This window comes from Pygocentrus nattereri, chromosome 2, assembly GCF_015220715.1.
Source record: "Pygocentrus nattereri isolate fPygNat1 chromosome 2, fPygNat1.pri, whole genome shotgun sequence".
Lineage (NCBI taxonomy): Eukaryota > Metazoa > Chordata > Actinopteri > Characiformes > Serrasalmidae > Pygocentrus > Pygocentrus nattereri.
Window position 1 is genome coordinate 37,628,879 of NC_051212.1, and position 22,944 is coordinate 37,651,822.

Genomic DNA, 22,944 nt, shown 5'->3' on the forward strand with positions numbered 1-22,944 from the left:
AGAAATGACCAAAACTTACTTGGAAAAACGTCAGGTTCCACTGACTTTAATTTAATTTTACTTGACATTAAAAGTAAAGTATTTTTTTTATTCTCATGTAAAGGTACTATTTTGGAGATATGAGGTTTTGTGCTGACAACGATATATGGATGGAAAGATTATGGATTTAAAAATTAAATGGTCAAATCTGAAAACAATTTTTTTTTTGTACATTTGTACATTAAGGGCGATGACTGTTGGTATGTGCAAATTAAATGGTAAAGCAGAGCTTTTCCGATTGCCATGTATTTTATTTGCAAATGTGGCTTAGGTTCCGTCTTTAGGAAATATAACATACTGCAGACATAAATGTGTGTTTGTAAAGACCAAGGCAGTAACCACGGTTGGTGACATGCCAGCAGGGAGAGCTGATAAACGGCAGACTCAGGTTCATTTTTACACGCGGATAACCTGAATGAAATCAAACGTTCAGCATCACTCATCACTCTTGGTATCAGTTTACTACCTCTTCACAGGCTGTTTTGGAGCTGAAAGATAAAAGCTGAAAAGGGCTCAGATAGTAGCTTTAGTTGAGGTAACAGACCATTAGCATTGGTCCATTTATCTAAAAACTCTGCTTTTGTGTAAATTTCAAGCCACATATGATCTACCGTTGATTTCTTTGGTCTTGGTAAAATGCTGCATAACGTGATGTGCTAAGAAATTGAATTGGCATGATGTAATGGGGGTTGGAAAGGAATGGCCAGGTGACTCTGCTGACATCATGAACATACATGAGGCACCGTTAAACTTATAACTGGAGTTTAAAGCTGTGTTAAAATATTTTTTTGGCACATGCTCTGGAAACGTACGTATTATTTTAAGCATGTTTAAAATTTATAAAGTATGATTTTGCGCAAAATGCTTGATATTAAACCGTTCATTTTGAACTCGCTCTGGAGCGCCCTCTAGTGTTTGACAAACCTCTCTACAAATTGTAATAGTAACGCACATCCTTGTGTACCTTACATGCTTTTTTAAAATGGCAGAAAACATAAAATGCACAATTTTCAGTGAGTTAAGTTATATATAATATAATCAACATGAACAAGTATTCCGCAAAGAAATGTAGTTCCTTTGGAGTGTGGTATCGTTACCGAGCGACCATGGACCACCGCATAGGGAGAAAACCATTCAGTCGCTGATCAGTCTGTTGAGGTCATTTCATGAACTTTATCATATAATGAGCATATCACATGGCACTATTTAGTGAACATTTTATATGTACTTTTTTAAAATACCACCGCGAGTCATATTTAGCACCAAACTAATGTCGCCCTCGTCTCTGGGGCTCGAGCTCAGATGGATCCCTACGTGGTGCGAACAGTTCATAATAAAGCTAAATAATAGCCATTTGGATTGGACCACATCCTCGACAGAAAGTTCTATTTGACTGTAGAAGCTAGAATTTGAAAATGTACATAGCACGTGCGCACTATTTAGTGAGTACAGAGCCATTTTAGATTCTGCCTGAGTGAAGATATCAAAGGCAAACAGGGACATTTAAAGCGCATAAGCGTATGACTTTATATGGGCGTTTGTGGAAAATATCAATTGTATAGCATTATTTACTCTCGTATAGCATTATTTACTCTTCGGTAATAGTATACTGAATATGCTTATAGGGACCAGCAGATTAGAGTAGGCCAGCTTCACTCAAGTGTGTACCTGCACAGAGGGTCCTCATGTAACGTGGCGAGCGGGGAACTAGAAGTTGTGTAAGATTAAATAATTAAATAAGACTAGTGTAGCCAACTACGCCACTCTGGGAATTGCACCCAGAGAATTTTAAGTGAAGGACACAGGTTCGTGGGTACCACAAAGGAACAGTGAGACGAAGATTTGCCAAACAAAAGTTTTATTTAATCAAAATCAAATTTAAAATCAAACTAGACAGACCTTATTTTTGCAGTTGTCTATTAACAGCAACAATATAATACTAGCTTGATCAAACTAGAAATGGAAATTTAATACAATTATTAAAAATAATATAATTAAAATCTTTTGGCTGCTAGCTGATTCAATAAAATACAAAAAAAAAAAAAAAAAAAAAAAAAAAAAAAAAAAAAAAAAAAAAAAAACACACACACACACACACACACACACACACACACACACAACAAACCCTGTAGGGCAGAGACTCATCAGGGGAGGCAGATTACCTACAGCAATACCAAAAATCAACATAAGTCACCCGTGCAAAAAGAAGCAAACCAAAATACAGATTCCCAAAAGTTAAGTGAACACAATAAGCCTCTCCCCCTGGAACACTCAGCACCTACATTACAATCAACCCAACTCAACACAGAAAAAGAAAGGGAGACAATGGCTGCAATGCTGCTCAGCTAGTGGGTTACTGGGCTTAATATTAGGCACCACCAAAAAATGGCTTGAACTACAAAGTTGTTACATTAAATGCGCCAAGTGCACAAAACAATAGCACTAGTATTTCTCAGCAGCCAAATTCCCCCAAAAAAAGAGGATAACAAGGCGATGGCAACCCACAGCAAATTAACTCAACTCAAATTTATTTGTAAAGCACTTTAAAAACAGAGGCTGCAACAAAGTGCTGAACACTGCAGGTATAAAACAGACATATAGACCTGTAAACCAATAATATAAGCTATAAACAGTAAGATAATAAATAAAAATAAAAGTAAATATAAATAAAACCATACACAAATAAGATGCAGGAATAAAATTATGTTACATGAAAGGCCAAGGAATAAAAGTGGGTTTTGAGGCTGGTTTTAAAACTGGACAAAGAAGAGGCCTGTCTAATAAAAACTGGCCGTTCGTTCCATAATTTCGGAGCTGCTATTGAAAAGGCTCGGTCCCCTCTGAGCTTAAGCCTAGACCTCGGGACCTCCAGGAGTAGCTGATCAGCTGACCGGAGGCACCGTGTGGGCACATGCAGATGGAGGAGCTCAGAGAGGTAAGGCGGGGCAAGTCCATTTAAGGATTTAAAAACAAATAAGAGAATCTTAAAACGAATTCTAAAATGCACAGGCAGACAATGGAGGGAGGTCAGAATGGGAGTTATGTGCTCCCTCTTGCGTGACCTTAGTAGCCGGGCAGCTGCATTCTGCACCACCTGGAGACGTTTGAGGGAGGACTGGCTGACTCCAAAATAAAGTGCATTACAGTAATCCAGCCGAGATGTAATGAAGGCATGGATTACTGTTTCAAAGTGCTCATGTGCTAAAATGGACTTCACCTTCGCCACTTGCCTTAGGTGATAAAAGCAGGACTTCACTACTGCGCCAATCTGGTGATCCAGTTTAAAATCACTGTCCATTTTAAAACCCAAGTTAGAAATTACTTTCCTCTCATACTGCTTAAGGGGGCCCAATTCCACAAGAGTGTGGGCTCCACCGAAACCACTGGGACCAAACACCATCACTTGTTTTATCTTCATTAAAATTTAAAAAGCTTACAGACATCCAGGCTTTAATGTCCTCGAGACATAGGAGAAGAGGTTTAATAGAAAAGGCATCTTTCTTCTTCAATGGGACATAAATCTGGGTGTCATCAGCATAGCAATGGAAAGCGATGCCATGTTTTCTTAAAATGGAACCCAGTGGGAGCAGATAGGAGAGAGAATAGTAAAGGTCCTAAAACTGAGCCCTGTGGAACCCCATATGACAGGGGAACAGAGGAGGATTTTGAATTCGCCAGCTTCACACACAGGGTTCTATCTGACAAATATGACCTAAACCATTCCAATTAACATAATAGCTGCAGCTTAGGCTGTGATAGACTAACATACCGCTGCTCTGACGGTCATTTAGTTCTTAAAAGGTAAATAATGGGCGCCCTAGTCCCCCAAAAACACATCAATTATATAGAACAGCCAAAAGAATAAACATTAAAATACCAGCCGCCCACTCAATAATGCGAGTGCACGACGGCCTAATGACGCTAAAACGATCAACGACGCTTTAAACGCGCGCCCTGAGTTTTAAGTTTCCGTGAGGCAAAACGGCCGCTTATTCCCCAGATACAGGCCCCTTATAGCGTTTATACAACGGGCACGTCGGCCGGCACCATATTCGCTGGTCCCACTGATGCCTATAAACGAACATGAGCTTAAGCGCTGTTGGATTAAAGCCAAGAGTTTCCTAGCAGACGCGACACACTCACGGAATGAAAGAAACGCCGCAGAGAAACTGGCTGATTGGTCAAGCGCCGTCAGGCCCAGCAGGTGAGTAAACAAACCAAACAACACGCTGAGGACACAACCAACGCGATAAAGCGACCAACGTTACAGACACACCTGCACGTTTACCTGAACGCTGGAGCGCGCTGGCTCAGGCAAGCACGCTTGAACAGAGGCCAGTGGCGATAAACACTAAATAAAACAAATCATTAAATAAAGCCTCAGAGCAGTGACCCGGAAAGGGAGGGGGAACCAAAGGCAGAGACCATGGAGCTTTACCCAAAACCCTTTTATAGGGGCGCCGCGTCGCACAAATACAATCCCCAGCACATTAGGAAGCGGCAATATTAAACTACTACCACCATTACTAACAATAATAATAATAATAATAATATGCCACATCTATAACATTTTGTTTTGAAAGTTTAGAAATGATGTTCAGCGTCTGTACAGGAAACAGACTGGAGGGAAGTGAGAGTGACAGCCACTCCGAAACCACGGCATGAAAAGGCTAGTTAGAGACACAGGGAGGTGAAAACGAGGGCAAAGTTAGAAAGATAACAGCTCCATGGGGGAGGGGGAGAACGTTAAAACTGTTGTGGCTCAGGCTTGGTTGTCCTCCCATCATAACGTAATCATAACGTAAGTACTTCAGTTTAAGCCTGTGATATTAATGATGGCATTGTTAAGCCTGTTTGCTGTCTTTTAGACTGTTAGCTAGCTGACCAACCTAGTTATGTGAAGAAAATAAGTTGTCATCATTATTAAAAACAAAACCAGGTTTTTACTTCATCAGTACACCCGGCGGTCAGTGTGGTGTGAGCAGTATTAGGGTCTTAACAGCACGAGGATTCTTCATGTTGTATTTTATTAAAGTATTTCTTAAAGGCTTCGAACGCGGCTCAGCCAATCAGAATTTAGAACCAGAACTGTCCGAATTGTAATGTTCGTTTGTACAGCATGTAGCTTAGTGTTCTCCGCGTACAGCAGTACAGTAACTTAAATTAGGGACTTTTCAGCCATGCTCAATTGCAGAGCCTAGTATTTGCATAATCTTCAAATATATGATCATGATTGCCAGATTAGGCAGGAAAACGTGTAAATATGCCCAAGATATGTAAAGGACAGCGCCAGCCTCATAATCCTCAGCCTTGTGTTTGTGCAGCGTTTGTATCACAAGAACGTCATAGCAGGTCTCGTCCACCAGAGGGCGTGTTTGTATTTACAGAAGCACCGAGAACACAGAAAACCCGGCCCAGTTCATTTTTGTCTCTATGCTACCGTTAAGCGTTCGTGTCCTCAAAGTAGGGCTGGGAGTATGACAATATTCATTATTATCTAAATACATTACATCACTATTCTGAGCATATTGTGGATATTGTCAGTGTATAAATATCATTTTCCAACTGCATGTTTGATTAACAAGAGGGAATAATGAATCATGTTTGGATTAAGTGCAGTGCAGTGTGTGAAATGTGGAATATTAGTTGGATTCATAGTTTTTGATATATATATATATATATATATATATATATATATATATATATATATATATATATATATATATATATATATATTAATGTGGCACTACTTTGTCTGTTCAACTTATCAGATGTGAGAAAAAGTATGGCATATTGTGTATCTTAAAAAACGTCCTGAAGTATTGTGAAATTACATTTTGGCAGCTCTACCTCTATAACTCTATAACTATAGAGTGTTCAGCTTAAACATTTTGTGAGACATCCTGAGCATTTTAACAACTGTACTTTACTCCTTTTCTTTGTTTGTTCTTTTGGGGAAATGCCAGCATGAATAAAAAAAGTCCTATTACTTTAGAAGAAACACAGAGCTTTGTGATCTTTGCCCTGTCTGTCCTGTGGTTTAATGTTGCTTAGATTCTTTGAGCAGAAATCTGACTACAGCGCTTTTCAGACTTGAGCCCTAGTCCCTAAGAGGGCTCTACTGAGGTGGGGAAAGTAATAATATGTTACAATGCATTACACCTTCTATAGGTGGCTGGGTATCCTATGGCTGAAACACTAATGGCTCTGTCTACATATCTAATTGTTGACAAATCAAAACTATCACAATGCTTGACTTGAACTGGTTCATAAACTTAACTAAACATAGTGTAAGACAGCGTCCCTCTTAACAACGACAGCAAGAGCCACTCTCAGTCAGGCTTAAGGCCTTGAAAGTTGCCAAATGTTCACATTTCCCTCAGTTCTACAGTGATGGAAATACCCTGTTCCATGTATACCATCAGCCACGGCTATGCCTGGTAAGATCGATTGGAGATGGGCATAAGCAAGTCTTTATCTATGCCACAGCGTCCTTCTTAAAGAAGACGCAGAGCTCACAGAGACACAAACACCAAAGAATTATTATTCCCTGGTGTAAGAAATATATTCTACATTAAACAGATTCAAATTTGACTGTGGGAAATAATCAACATCCCTCCAGTGACGAATACACTCTCAGTGAACACAGGGCTGTCTTACTTAATTAAATTTTATTTAAGGTATTTATTTAAGGTATGGTCATTCAACAATTTTACATTAACCTCCATTATAAGATCAAATTGTTCTTCCTTCTTCCCTAAAACTCTTTGGAGATACAAGGTTTTATCCTGACAATAGTGATATACAGCTGTCCCACCATATAGGATTTAGGATTCATTTACACATGCCTTTTTTTAAAAAACTGGATAAATTGCACTGCAATTTAGAAAAGGCTAGGCCTAATCCAAACTGAGCCCATCTTTCACAGTGAGTGTGATCAGATTGAAAGTGCAGGCAGAATTATTTGCATAATCTGTCATGTCTTTGCATATCTTGTGCCAGCTAACGCAGTGAAATATGTAAATATACTACACGTCTAAAGAACAGCAATAGGCTTCTGCACAATCACTGTGATCATGGTGCCCAGTGTAAAGTTTAGGCCATCTTTGAGCAAACATAGAAATAAAGATAGATACCAAAAAAGATAAGTAGATAAATAAATAGAATAAATAGAAATTGAAGTGCAATTTCTTAGCATCCACCATCTATCAGCATAAGAACTGAAGTTTATCAGTTGCTGGTCTTCTCTTTTTGGTCTAAAATGAAATGCTAAAGCACAAAAGAAACAAGGGAGAGCAACAAGCAAAGCAGTCAAAACAACACTAGGAGCTAGATGTGAAAGACTAAGTAAAAAGCAAACTCCTTTCTTCACTAAAATACTTTAAAAAATTCTCAGCAAAGTATGAATCCATCAGCATGTTTCTTACATCTACTATTCATGTTAAACACTAAAACGACAGATGGTGAACTACAACAGCATCAGGTCAGAGAGACCTGATTGGGCCACGTGGGTGTGGTTCCTGTGTTTATCCAGAGAGAAATAAACACGTTTTAGAGTCATATTACAGCAGTGGTCACCAACCCTGGTCCTGGAGATCTGCATTCCTGCAGAGTGTAGTTGGAGCCTGCATCTAACATACTGCCCCCTTTACTTAACACTAATGCATGTCATATAGCCAATCAGGAGCTTCTGAAGTTCATTAGCTGCAGTATGTGTTGCAGATTGCAGTTGGAACTAGACTCTGCTGAAAGGTTCAGGGTTGGTCACTGTGGTCAGTCACCACTGGTGTACACTCTCACTTGTTGGTTGCAAAGGATCATTCACATAATAATAATGTTTTTCCTTTCATTGGAAAGCATGTTGAACTGCATTATAGTGTATAATATGTGTTATATAAGTAAAAGTTCATTGTAGTGTTTATTCATTATAAAGAAAATAATAATAATTCTTTGCAGTACTGGTGTCTGACCAAAACTTAGTTTTCTTTGACAAGTTTGCGCCCAAATTCTGTGACTTTCTTTGAATCTAGAGAAATGCCAATATGTTAGCACTACTGAAGCCTGAAAATCCATCCATCCATCCATTTTCTAAGCCGCTTCTCCGTCAGGGTCGCGGGGGGGTACTGGAGCCTATCCCAGCAGTCTTCGGGCGGAAGGCAGGATACACCCTGGACAGGTCGCCAGTCCATCGCAGGGCAGACAGACAGACACTCACACCTAGGGGCAATTTAACACGTCCAATTGGCCTGACTGCATGTCTTTGGACTGTGGGAGGAAACCGGAGAACCCGGAGGAAACCCACGCAGACACGTCGCCCAGCCAGGGAATCGAACCCAGGCCCTCCTCGCTGTGAGGCGACAGCGCTACCCACCACGCCACCGTGCCGCCCTGAAGCCTGAAAATACACATGGAAAATGTTTTGATATGCACTGTCAACCTAATGTGGCTACTGACCAAATTCCCATTAAAGGTTAGAGATTGCCCACAACAATAACCTCTCAGTTACTCTGACCAGTTTTGGTAATAGTGACCATTAGCTGGAAAACAGCATATAAATCTGAAGTACTTTCCAGTGGTATTCCCCTTATCTTTATCCTTATCTTTATCCTTATCTTTATCTCTCTGTCATGCTGTCATGAGTAATGCCTCTCGTGACTATGTAGATCCAAAAAAAGTAAAGTACTACTTATTAGTAAGTTCTTCTTAGCGCCAAGTAAAAGGTGCACCTCACACTAGTGTTTTAGTCAAGACCACTAAGAACAGAGACCCTGTCAGAGTCTAAACCAAGACCTGGACACATCAAGACCAAGACTTTGTAGCAGTCAGGTCCGAGAGAAGACTGGAACAAGGTTAAGGTTTGTTCAGCAAATAATAAAAAGAAGAATGAAATTCATTTGTGGTTCATTGCACATTTGTTAACTTATATTTTCTAATATATTTTGCTAAATAAAATAAATATGCAGCCTTAAAATATTATTAATATCATTAAAAGATCATTGTAGTACGCGAGTCCAACTGTGCACCAACACCTTTGGAAGCAGGTGACAGTGAGGTTATTCTCTGTCCTTTTTTTCTAAAACATATTCAGATTTACCATCTAAACACAACTGAATATAAACCAAACAGCATGCATCATTTTTATTTCTAAATGATAGTAATAACAACATTCAATCTGCCACCAGGGGATGTTCCAATTTTGGAACCATTGAACACCAACAAAAAAATAATACCGAGTTAAGCCATCATGAAGAAAATCAATTAGTATACATATTTTATTTAAACATGTCGAGTAAAGACTGTCATTGAAGATCATGTTGATGTTCAATAATAATAGAGAGAATGTTCAGTTTCCAGTTACCTCGGTTGGAGGCATCACACTCAGTCCACCTTACCTCAAGACCAAGACAAGGCCAAATGAACAAGACATGGTCTTGAGACTGGACTCGAGCAGAGTACTACCACACTAGCTCACGCCATGTGCACTGCACTATATAAGTCTCTTATATGCACATGAGCCTCATTTCACATTTTCCAGACTCACCTAATAATTTTTAGACAAAACAGGGTCCACTTTGACAGAATTTCAGTAAAATTGCTAAACAGAAAAAATCTAAGACACATGGCATCACTGGTTTACAATGCCACACTTGTATGACAGCACAATACAATACACAATAGTCCTGTAAAAATCCAAATCTGTGTTTCAGATTTCACATTTCAGATTTGGCTCTTTGAACTGTATCTGAGATTAAACACCAGTGGTTTTAATGAGCCAAGTTGAATTAGCTGATGAGGGAAGAAAGGCTGTGGAGTCAAAACCCAAGCAAGCTGAACACAGATCCACTGTTGAATGACCCTAGTCAGACCAGCAAGGCTAGAAAAGAAGACATCCTGGCCATCAGCCACCCTCTCAAAACCTGACAAAACTGCACATCACGCCCTCTTCTTCTGCGACTGCAGAGCAGAAGGCGGAGACACAAACCAAAGCAAGAAAAATAACTTATAACGTGCAAGAGCTGACTTCAGAACCATTCCACCTGGAAGACATTAATTGCAGCATCAAATGTCTTGTTACTCTAAGAGAGAAAATTGTCTATTAAAATTTTAGTAATAGTATCTATTACTCTCAACAGTCCTGTAATACTGACCATATGAGCAGTTTTTGCCATAGTATCTATTATTCTAAGCAGTTTTGGTAATAATGGCTATTAAGCACACATTAGGCAGGTAGAAAACTGATGCTGTGAGCAATTCTAGTCATAATATCTGTAATACAGAGTTTGGTAATAATGACTGTGATTCTGAGCAGTTCTGCAATAATGAGTTACTCTGAGTAGTTCTGTAAAAATGCAGTTACTCTGAGTAGATCTGTCATAATACAGTTACTCTGAGTAGTTCTGTAAAAATACAGTTACTCTGAGTAGATCTGTCATAATACAGTTACTCTGAGTAGATCTGTCATAATACAGTTACTCAGAGCAGTTCTGTAATAATGACATTTACTCTGAGTAGTTCTGTAAAAATACAGTTACTCTGAGTAGATCTGTCATAATACAGTTACTCTGAGTAGATCTGTCATAATACAGTTACTCTGAGTAGATCTGTCATAATACAGTTACTCAGAGCAGTTCTGTAATAATGACATTTACTCTGAGTAGTTCTGTAAAAATGCAGTTACTCTGAGTAGATCTGTAATAATGCAGTTACTCCGAGTGGTTTTGTAAAATGGATGTTATGGACGATGATGGACGTTACTATGAGCAGTTCTGTTGTAATGAGTGTTACTCTGAGCAGTTTTGTTGTGATGACCATTAGTGTCAGCAGTTTTGTTGTAATGACCGTTACTCTGAGCAGTTTTGTTGTAATGACTGTTACTCCAAGCAGTTTTGTTGTAATGACCGTTACTCTGAGCAGGTTTTATTGTAATGACCGTTACTCTGAGCAGGTTTTGTTGTAATAACCGTTACTCTGAGCTGGTTTTGTTGTAATGACCGTTACTCTGAGCAGTTTTGTTGTAATGACCGTTACTCTGAGCAGTTTTGTTGTAATGATCGTTACTCTGAGCAGGTTTTGTTGTAATGACCGTTACTCTGAGCAGTTTTGTTGTAATGACCGTTACTCTGAGCAGGTTTTGTTGTAATGACTGTTACTCTGAGCAGGTTTTGTTGTAATGACTGTTACTCTGAGCAGTTTTGTTGTAATGACCGTTACTCTGAGCAGTTTTGTTGTAATGACCGTTACTCTGAGCAGTTTTGTTGTAATGACCGTTACTCTGAGTTTTTAATAGCGTTTGCTAGCCACTTAGTTTCATTAACTGTCCCTTAATCTGACTGTTGTCCTAGCAACCGTACGCGCGTGCTCAGTGTACACGCGCAAAGCGCGCTCTTGCTCCACGACGTCTGTCAGTGGGCGTGTTTTTCCCCACGTGCCGCTGGGCAGAGCGGAGGAGGGGAGCGCGTTTAAAGGCGGAGGATCCGCGCGCGAGGCCGATTTACCGCAGCACGGCGGCGGCCTGGCGACGAATAAATATTAATAGTAAAACACGCTCACGTTTTTTGTGTGGCAACGCCCTTTCCGGCGGTATTTACTTGTTTGTTGCTTGTTGTTGTTTTGTTTTTCTTCGCTCCGCCGATGGACGAACAATGGAGAAGCCGTCCGCAGAAATTTCTCGCCGCCCTCCTCTTTCCCCATCATTGTTTATGATGCTGGTGCTGCTGCTGTTGTGTAGGAGGGCAGGGACGGAGCCCGTCTCTTTGGATTCCTGCTAGAAAACAAGCCAGCCAACACTCGCACACACACTCAGAGCACAGAGCTGCCCGTGACCGCCTGGCTTCTTCTCTTGGCGGACAGCAGATGTTCGCAGGTCTCTTCTCCAGGCGACATGGTGACATTCCCGGCTCTCGCCCATTACTGGCCCCTCATCCGATTCCTGGTCCCTCTGGCCATCACGAACATCGCCATCGACCTCGGCGAACAGGCAAGTGCACCTCCTCACACACACGCACACACGGCTCGCTGCTGTTTTGTCACGGCGGGCCTCCAGCTTTCTCCGGGGATACAGTTAGCCTATATGCTAAAAGATTTACCTCAGCTGAGGCACTGCAGCAAAGCGCATCTCCCTCAGGACTGCTTTTCCGTGCAGCGGACAGAGGCGCTCTGGTGGGGCCGTCACAGCCTCCATAAGTGTTAGATGAATTATAACGCTACCGAATCCTACATGAGTGAAACCGGTTTATCAGAGATGGGTAAACAGGGTAGAGCATCGAAACATGGGCAGATGGCCCGAGTGTGCGTGTCAACAGCTGGTCACACGGGGCATCAACAGCAGCACGGGCTCCATTCAGCCCGAACAATGCAGCCCCAATCTGAGGCAGATGAATGTGCACTTTTGGATGGCCTGATTTTTGGAGGGGAAAAGCTCGTAACCTCGCCGTGAACTGCCCTTGTTTTTGTTTACAGTCAACGGCAATGAGATAAATAAGGCCTAGCAGGGTGGGTTTTGTATCAGAGCCTACAATGGGCCCACCTTTCTCTCTGTCATAGTGGCTTCCTTTACTGCTGCTAACGTGGGACTAAACACTAAAACAACGCTCAGAGCTCAGTGCTGGGTCCCATCAAAGACCTAGAGGCTGATTTCCACTTCATTCATCTTGTTTGTTGTCATCCTCGCTTTGGTGATATAAGAAGTCAAATTCTGGTCGTACTAACACTAATATAGGTCTGTGTACTAATGCCAACTGTATTGACTGCGGTCCTAAAAAGGTGTTTTTCAAAGGTTCTTTAGAGAAGACAATGGCTCTATGTAGAACCATGAACAGTCAAAGAACCACATCATGCTTAAATGGTCTTGTGCATGCTGAAATGGTTCTTTAGACTGATGGAGAATGTGTATGGTTCTATACTGCACCAAAAAGTATTCTTCCATTGTTACAATGTGAAGCTTGTTACAATAGTAGAACCCTTTTTGGTGCTATATATAACCTTTTTCAAAAAAGTTCTGTATAGAACCATATGCAACACATTCTCCATCAATCTGAAGAACTATTTAAGCATGCAAATGGTTCTTTAAGTGATCATGGTTCTAGAACTTTTGTCTTTACTAAGAAACCCTGAAGAACCATCTTTTTGAAGTGTGTAAGTTAATAATGCTGATGTAATGGCGGGGAAATGTTAATAAATCATAGCCAGCTCTGTCCCAGCCCTGGCAATGGCAATTTTCTATGTGATTGAATGATTTCCCTCCTTATATAACACTTTAGTATTGAAACCCCACTGTCACTCCATTGTGACACATGGGGTTTCACATTGTGACACATGGGGATTTTCTCCATGAATCTGACCTGCAGGCTTTGCTAAACAGTGAATAGAGTTCAACAGGTTCTTTGTAGACTCCTCATCTGTACCTAGTCAGAAAAAGCAGCTATTAGTATGTGAAGGCCAGAGGCACATTTGAAGCAGAAAATGAATCATCTCGGAAATGGTATTTTTAACTAGCACTTGTCTGACACATTGCACTGGATGCCATAATCAGTTGGTAGTGACAGGGACATGTTTGTCAGACAGTGGGACTTTTCTCCCACCGGCGTGATGCTTCACTGGACGTCCACCTACTCGCCTTCTAATTGCACTGTTCCTGAGTGCAGTTAAACATACTGACCAAATAAATGTGGGCGACTGCAATTTGGTCACTTTTTCAACAAACAAGTAAAGTAGCGTGTTATGAATGTTGTTTTTTTCAAGACTTATGCAAGAAGGAGTTCACTTTATGAGAATGCCAACCATTTTGGCGTGCAGAGGCCTACAGGTGCACTGTAAATGGTTCGTAGATTAAGCTAAGCTGAGCTTTCTCTAACTCTGATCTTAAACAGGCAGTAGATGTAACTGGAAGCATATGGTACACTTGCGTTGATGACACTGTCCATGTTTCCAGATTATTTGTAGCAGTAAGATTATGGAAGTATTATCTACTAAATATCTATCCTCTTCAGCCCCAAGAGCCATATGTTTGACCACACTTCAGTTGCTCACTCTTATAACTACATATCATACCATTGTGTCACATAATTCATAGCTGTTAGTGAGTAATAAAATGGTAATAGCAAATAATATTAAACGTTTCATAACTAAATAATAAGATGCAGAGGTGTAGTCCTTGTCCCAGCTGTACCTTTAATGAAATACAACCCCAGTCCAGGATTTCAGAGTAGTGGAATGGCAGCTCGCCGCTCCTTTGTTTTTAACCTGGAAGGGGGAACGTTGTGCATTGCCTGAGGTCATAATTAATCAGTGAATTGCTATAAACAATAATACATAACAGAAAGGGTTACATTTGAAAGCTGTAAATACGTTTAATATTCGCATTGAGTGTAAAAATAGAATCAATATTCCACTATTTTGTCTTACAGTGGATTAAAGTTGTTCTGTTTCGCAGCTCTTGGAAAACGAGGCACAAAAATACCAGAAATGAAAAACAAAGCCTTATCAGCTGCGTTATTCACTTGATATAGCTTTTAACTACCTGAGACCATCAATGGGAGCCTAGTCTGATAAAACAAGAACCTGATCAGCTTCTGAGCAGCAGAATATAAGCAAGAAGGAGAAATGTGTATTGGAGGCTCTGTAGTCTGTCTGCCCCCACTAACAGACATCCATTATCTTTCTGCACACTGTTGTAAGGCGCTGGAGATGAATTGGTAGCTTCCCAAAGGCAGCGCGTGCACACCCACGTCACTGACACACACACAGAGGCAGGGAGGGAGAGAGAGACTGTGACAGAGCAACAGAAGAATATGGACGATAAGGAGTGGTGAGAGCTGGGGCCTTGAATGAATTATTAAAACAGGCATCTAGACGCTCATTTCCGTTCTACTTTTGTTTGTGTTGCAGGAGCTTGTTGAAGCAGATGAGTTATCTCTATGGTCTCTTTACCTTTGTATTACCTAAATTAGATCCAAGTCTTTAAACAGGGACTGAAGCAAAAGAATATATCACCACTTCATTTTATACCCTTCACAGATTTTACACTTCGACAGAGACATACTATATACAGTACTCCACAAAAAGACCCCCTTTATTTATTTAATAAGTCTGTATTAGACAGTAAATAATTAAAAAAATAACAGAAAATAATTTACTTGGACAAGAAAGGGTAAAACCAAGGGGAAAAAGTGAAAAAACTAAATTTATATTTTTTTTGGAAACATGTTTCCAGATATAGAGAAAAAGAGACTTCTAACCACCACTGAAGACCTAGTAGACCACAAAAATGGTCACTGTCAGTACTAAAAGCTTTCACCTATGAGAGACAGATGAAAATCAAGCTCCACTCTTGCTTCAGGTCTGAATAAATCCACATTTTCTGTCCATCTGTCCTCTATGAGAAGACACCTCGATGGTGTGAGTCTGAAAGGATGTGTAGCTGTCAAGAACCTCCTACTGAGAAAAAGAAATAGACAAAAGAGAAGAAAATTTGCAAATCAAACAAAAGCTGCTGGTGTTCTCAGAAATAAGATCCACTGACCACATCAGAGTCCAAACTTCAACGTTACTTACTGTATTGGATTACCTGGACTGTGAGAAAAAGAAATTGCGATCACATCTAAGACTGAACTTCAGAGGTGATGAAAAAGATCCCTGCAGAAAACTAACAGCAAGTTCCTTTTTGTTAATTTTTCCTTTGGTAAATTTACTTTTTTTTTCTTTTGCTGTTTTTCAGTAAAATTACTTATACTTAATGCCTGTTCTGACTGGAAATTAAATAAGTCAAAGGTAGTCTCTTTTTTTACACAGTGCTTTCGGTGCACTTTGTAGTTGTATAGTTACTGACCATAATCCATCACCATAGGAACACTGACCAGATATTATTTGGTTGGCTGACCTTTCTCAGCATAGTACAGACGTCAATGTAGTAGTGTATTATGACTGTATCAGGCAAAGCTGTGTTGTTTTAGGTTTTATACCATGTATATGTATATGTATATATATATTTATGATTGCTTTGGATCTGTGACACATGGCCAAATGTTCTTCTCGCTCATTTTGCTTTCTGCACAGCAATTTTCTCCACCTTAGTGCTCAACATTTTGTTCTCAGTTCTGAGACTGAGATTTATTCACTGTGTCTGTACATGTAGATGTGAAGGTTGACATATCTGCACTCTTCTTGACTTGACTTGATGGGTGAGTGTGGTGCCATAAAGGAAGGACACAGGAAGGTCACTGACAAAGGGCTTTGTGGAATCCACTATCTTACTTTCCTTCAACTAGGTCACCTCTATCAGCCAACAGACAGCAGGCCATAAGGAAGCAGAACGAGTTTGCCTTTGGGCTGCATATCTGGCTGCAAAGATTGAAAGAAAATGAAAAGGCCAAATAAAACTGTGTTACTTACTGTGTTACAGTAGAGCAGGTGGTTCTACTGTACTGTCTATAAGCCTTGGGCAGCCAAGAAATTGCCTCTTGATCTCTGCAGGAAGTGTGCTTTTGCCAGTTAAAGTAAAAGTGCTATTTTTTTTAACAAATAAGCATTTACTCCCACAGTGCTATATCTGCCTATATAGATCTGAGAAGAACTCCATATGAATAAAGTAAAGGATCATTTTAACTTGCTGTTTTTTTTTTTTCCTGAGAAAGTAGAAAACAGCGTGATGCAGGAAGTCTAATTACAGTGTCCAAAAGGAGTTGTGGTGTTGAGGAAGGAGAAAGGTCTCCAGACAGTGGGGGGTATGAGTATGTCATCATGTATCAGCGTTTTCCGTCAGCTCAGGCAACTTTTTCCATTTCATCTTTGTACACATTTGAAACAGACTATTTAAGACGATTTTTCCAGAGAGGAATGTGTGTTTCAGAGAAGAGGAAGAAACTGTCATTTTTGCCTTTATTTTTAGACATTTTAAGATTCCTGAGGAGTTGACATTTAATGATTTGTGAACAGTGGGTTAAGTGCTTTGCCATAGGGGACAACCAGGAGTACCCTGGCAGTCTTGGGATTTGAACCACCTTCACGGTTGCCGGCTCCCTTTTCCTTCCACTAGGCTTCCAGCCATCCAGAAACACATGCTAATATGCCAGCTAAAATAGCCGTTATACCTGTAAGCCACAAACAAGTGCAGATAATGCAACATACAGTGTGCAAAACATGTTAAGATTTACCATTTAGCTGAACAAGTCTGGGAAGTCTGTGAAGTTTCTGTCATGTTTTTTTAAAAACGATGTGGCACCGCCTCACTCGACCAGCCATGTCAGACCATGGTCTCTGGGCATGGTGCTCAGCTATAGCTTACACTGGTAGCATAAATGATTGGTAATATTGAGAAGATTTTATCACTACCATTATATCTGTCGGCCTATTTGTGTTTCAGTGTTAAATCGCACTGCGCACCTGTTGGTGTGACACAAGATTATGCTCCATGTATCTATCAAATTTGTCACTGCTCAGCTCATTTGCATGAACTTCATCCAGAACGAGAGATAATGTGCATCAGCGATTTGATGCGTCAGTTTGGCTATATTTATATACTGTTCTCTCTGACCTCATTGTAGCACTAACTAAATAACTGCCCACCTGCCTACTTACACACATGCCTACCTACCTACATACCTAGCTAACTAACTAAGGCAAATCATTTTGTGTAACATTATCAGTCACGTCACATATATGCTTGCATGACATTTCAGCACCCCAACACCTTCCAGCAGTGTCTGACAGTCACAGACAGTTTTGCCCAGAAAAGATGCTGTGTGCTTACATGTGTTCATTGTAAGAAATAAATGCATCAAAACAGTCCAAAAACTTTGTAAATGCTGAAGAAAAATAATACATCTCTTAAGAAAATAGTTAAATGTTCAAAAAGGATTAATTGATTAAAAAAAAAGAAAAGGATAAGAATAAACATTCAAAAGGTTAGAACATATTCTGCCCTCAAAACTCACAAAACCCTTTCTTCATAACTCTGAAAACCTGTTAATCTATTAAACAGCCGTGCTCTCTTCTTTCGTCATGAGCCACACTAACTGCTTCACTGACTGTGTCACCAGAAGTAACCCATTTTATGCAAATTTCTTTGACCATCGGATGGTAGTCTTAAGCCTGTAACCTTTTAAACGTTTGCCAATTTGGACGTAGGCTAAGGTGATTATCTAGTCTAAGCTGACACATGTTCCGATGCCTATCTACTGTTTATCCAAAAAGAAACCATTTCACTAGTGTTTTTATGATGTGTCAGGTTAGTCCAGCAGCTCAAATTAGGCCTCGGCTCCCTCAAGGCTGTCACACACCATGTCAAGCAAAAATAAATTAACACATCCTCTACAGAGAACAAACTAAGAAAGCAGTTTTCTGCAATGCACAGTTAGACACAGTTAGAAATGCATAGGAAAACATATTGGAAAAATAAAACATATAAAATGTGTATATAAAATTTGTCCTTTCTGTGTGGAGTTTGCATATTCTCTCCATGTCTGTGTGGGTTTCTCCTTTTGCCCAAGATTCCTCCCACAGTCCAAAGACATGCAGTCAGGCCAGTTGGAGATGCTAAATTGCCCCTAGGTGTGAGTGTGAGTGTGATTTTATATGTCTCTGTGTCTACCCTGTGATTGACTGGTGACCTGTCCAGGGATTTCCTGCCTTCCGCCCAATGGCCACTGAGTTAGGCTCCAGCTCCCCCTGTGACCCAGAAGGACAAGCGGCTTAGATAGTGTGTGTGTGTGTGTGTGTGTGTGTGTGTTTCTATGTAAAATTTCTGAGATTTTTTAAATTATACCCTGATGTAAGATTTTTTTACCATACTGCTTCCTACTAATTGTGATGCGATCGAAAATGTCTTGCGGTATCATGATGTTATATTTATTATTACTTCTGAAATTAATCTCATTGCATTTACAGATGTTACCTTTTAGGGATGCAAGGTTTTTCTTATGCTTGTGACAGTATGTGATTTAAGTGCAACAGTAAAATGACAGACTTACTGCTCTCACAGTGGGGTTTGACGCCAGCTCTGTTGACAATGATTAGGAGTTCCCAGGTGGTCCACGTTGGAATAGTACCCAGACATGAGCTCTTATGGCTGTTAATTTATAGTCAACAATGCCACATGTCAAAGACAGATAAATAGTGGTTAAAAAGGGGGTTATGATTGTTGCTGTTTTTGAAGCACTTTTGCACTGTTTCCGGACAAGTGCCGCAATGAAAGAAAGCACTGTTACACAGATTGTTGGCCCTTCAGTAACCAGATCATGTTTGGTAGGGTCAATGAGAATCTAAGGATTCAGGTCTTATTCAAAGGTGCTATGAATGACATTTAGTGTTAATTGATACCCGGGTGGTAGTGGTTTATAGTCTGGACACAAAACTCCCTTTGTTTGTCTGAGTGCCTCAGGTTTATTTTGTTTACTCTTTCAATAGACTGTTATACCACAGAATGGAGTGCTTGCTCAGAAGGAATGTAGTGGCTAGATTTGGGCTCAGTAAATAAAAAGATTGAGCTGCAGGTGGTGGAATTGATTAATAGATTTGTGTTCTTTCTCTTGTTCTTCACAGGCTTTAAACAGAGGGATTGCGACTGTCAAAGAGGATGCAGTGGAGATGCTGGCCAGTTATGGCCTGGCCTATTCCCTGATGAAGTTTTTCACTGGGCCTATGAGTGACTTCAAGAATGTGGGGCTGGTGTTCGTCAACAGTAAACGCGACCGAACCAAGGCAGTGCTCTGTATGGTTGCTGCTGGAACTGTAGCCATTATTTTCCACACTCTAATAGGTCAGTTGTGAAATATATTTCTCTCTTTCTCACACCTTCCATCAATCGTCCTCCTTCCCACCCTGCCCTACACTATTGCTTTCACATTATAACTATTTTTGTTCAGATATCCACACTTTAAAAATGATTCATTTTTCAGTGTCCGAAAAAAATAGCGGAAAACATATTTAATTAAAAAAGCTAAATATAGACATTAACAACAAAATATCATTTTTTCAGTAGTTAGTGTGGCCACGCTTTGCATTTTATAACCAATTGTTTTTGAGAGATTGCTTTCAGTTTTTAAAGATATTTGCAGGGATTTGCAGGGATCACGATTGACACTTTCCTGACATTTTTGCCTTCCTCTGTCCCTCGTGTGGTTTTGTTCACTGTTGTGTCCATTCCTGTTCCTGTTGTGGTTCCCGTTCCTGTGTCCCCTTTTGTTTCTGTTGCTGTTTCTGTGCCTGTTTCTGTTCCTGTGTCTGTCCTGGTGCCTGTTCCCCTGTTGTTTGCATGGTCTGTCTTGCGTTCTTGTTTTCCTCGTCCTGTTGTTCCTTCGGTCGTGCCTCGTTCGGCGTCATTTTGTGTTGTGCCTCCTCATCCTCCCTCCGTGTTTTGTCCTCGTTCTGTTTCGTCTGTTCCTGTTTCTGTGTCTCTGCCCTTGTCTTCTGTTCCTTGTTCCCATGTTTCTGCCTCTGTGCCCGCTTCTGCCTCTGCTTCTGTGCCTGTTTCCGTTTCTGCTCATGTTTCGGTGCCCGTGGTTCCTGTTCAGCGTTCTCCTGCTCCGGCTTCTGTGTCTGTGTCTGTGCCTGTCCCGTGTACTGTCCTGGCTCCTGTCCTTGTCTAGTTTGCTGTCCTTGTATTTGGTCCCTTGTGTCTGTTTTTGTTTTGTTTTGATTTTGGTTGACGCGCCTCAGTGTGCGCGCCTTTTGGGGGGTACTCTCACGATTGGCCCCTCCCAGTCCTGTCCATGTGCGTTTTTGTTTTGGAATCCGTAGCCCTGCCCCTCGTTTCATGACTCCACCCCTGATTGTTTTCGCCTCTCCCTTGTTTTCCCTGTGTATTTAAGCCCTGTGTTTGCCCCTTGTGTTTGCTGGTCTTTGTATTGGTCTGTTTGATGTTTGCTTTGTTTGAATATCTGTGTTGTTGGTTGTATTCTGGTTTATGTCATGTCTGCCCCACGATCTATCCTTATTGGCTCTATGACTTTGGACCGTCTTGAACATGACCCTGGATCTGCCCTCAATAAAAGTCGCTTACCTCCGCACATGCGTCCGCTACCTCGCTCGGCGTTACACTTAGAAGTTGGTTGTATTTCCTGTTTCTGACAACCTCAAATAATCCCAAATTTCTTAGCGATGTCGAGGTTTGATACACATATTTTTCAAATACCTTATAAGTAAACAAAATACTAACATGATCTAAGAGGAACCAAATTTTGTTACCTTGTCTAAAAATATATATGCTTTTATTAGGGACCATTTTGACTCCTCCTTGACAGTGTGAATCCGTATGACCTCAGCTAGTGTGCCAGATGTGCTCAGGGTTGCAATTTTCCTCTGTACACAAACCCTTGGTGATAATGACTCCACAGGAACACCGTGTCCGGCTTATGGTTCCGTCCGCCGTGTTGACGCTGGGAGTTTTGTTACAGGTTGCTGTACACATGCTCACTCTGTTCCTCTTGGATTAATGGGTTCCTGCCAAGCTGTTGTCACTTTCTCATAAATAGACACGGGCAAGGAGTAATGGTGTCATTTACACACTGTTATTATAGAGTCATTAAGCAGTTTGTGAAAAGTGCTACTGTCCTCCTACTTGGTGCACCAAAACGATTTCATTGGTCTCACTCGTATTTACCAAATTACAGAAAGTTTGTGTAGCAGGTGCCAAAAATAAGTTTTTACCAGGCTTAAGACGGCAAATATCTCTTAAAATATGACATGATGTTGATGATAGGATGAGAGCCCACATTGTCATAACTTGACCATGCGCTTTTCTCCTGGCATCCACATCCTGACTGCATCTAGCCAAGGTCATTTTCACCCTGAAGATTGTGGTAGAAAAAAGGCTCAGCACTGTGCAGTACTGCATTAGCAGCAGTGAGTCAGAGGAGAACATGAACAACATACAGTTTCCAACTGAGGGCCTGATTTGCTAAGCCTTTTTTGCCAGTTTCAGGTGTAAATTCACCATTCTGCCTGCATACAAGCCTAAAGGTGTAGTTTAATGGCTGAAAGAATATTTGCTAGTAACAATATTTACATTTTCAGGTTCAGATGTCTGAAAAGAAACATTTCAAAATATGCCTTGATGCAGCCGTGGTGTGCTCTGCATTACTGATTCACAAATAAATAAAATTAAAAAAGGCTGGTCTTTATATCAGCAGGGCTACACGTAGTTTGTATGATAAGCCTCAGCCTTAGGAAAGTTAATTTCAGGCTCATTGTGTGTAGTCGAAAAGTGAGTAAGTTCATCTGACCTTGAAAGTGTTGAGTTCTTTTTTTTTCTTTTTTAGTGAAGCAATAGATAAAAACTCAAAAAAACGCAAACATCTCAGTTTGACTGGGAAGATTTAATTTAAACTAATAAATCGTGGACATTGGCATTATTAGATTCTATTACGATATCTTTAGCTCATGCATAATGCTTCAGCGTATCATGAAATCTAAAATTTCTCCTCATTTTGATTCAATTAACTGTATATGACATTCAGTTTTTTATATTAGAATACATATTATATAAATATAAAAAATATATGTTTACACAGTAATGTTGGAATGTTAACAACAAATATAGCCAAGCATTTTTATATTTTTTCTTGTATCTCCATTTATCAGTTTTTGGCATCATTTGAAAATACCTTTACATGTTACCCTTTACATTGTGTGTAAATTTCATGATGAATGGACTAAAAGAACTGACGCAAAATGACAAGGAAAAACATCTGATTCCATTAACTTGCACTAAATGTAAAGTAGGTTTTTTTCCTTCTCCTGTAAAGTTACCATTTTGGAGATACAAGGTTTTCTTCTGACAACAGCGATATATAAGTAATCATAAAGCATGGAATGACATTGTTAAATGTAAAAGTGTAAATGTAAATAAAGCATAATTTGGCTTTTTAACGTAGGATAATTACCACCATCAAATGCATTTTTTAACCTTTA

At 40.2% G+C, this 22,944-nt stretch overlaps 1 protein-coding gene across 1 annotated transcript in view; it reads left to right on the forward strand.

Annotated features, from left to right (window-relative positions):
* Positions 1–11,498: 11,498 nt before the first annotated feature.
* The window catches only part of ankhb (ANKH inorganic pyrophosphate transport regulator b), a 34,288-nt gene continuing 22,842 nt past the window's right edge, over positions 11,499–22,944 (forward strand). Inside the window, exons 1-2 of the mRNA XM_017714234.1 lie at positions 11,499–12,016; positions 19,576–19,792. Coding sequence (XP_017569723.1) covers positions 11,921–12,016; positions 19,576–19,792 — 313 coding nt within the window. The 5' untranslated portion in view covers positions 11,499–11,920. The remainder of the gene's footprint in view (positions 12,017–19,575; positions 19,793–22,944) is intronic.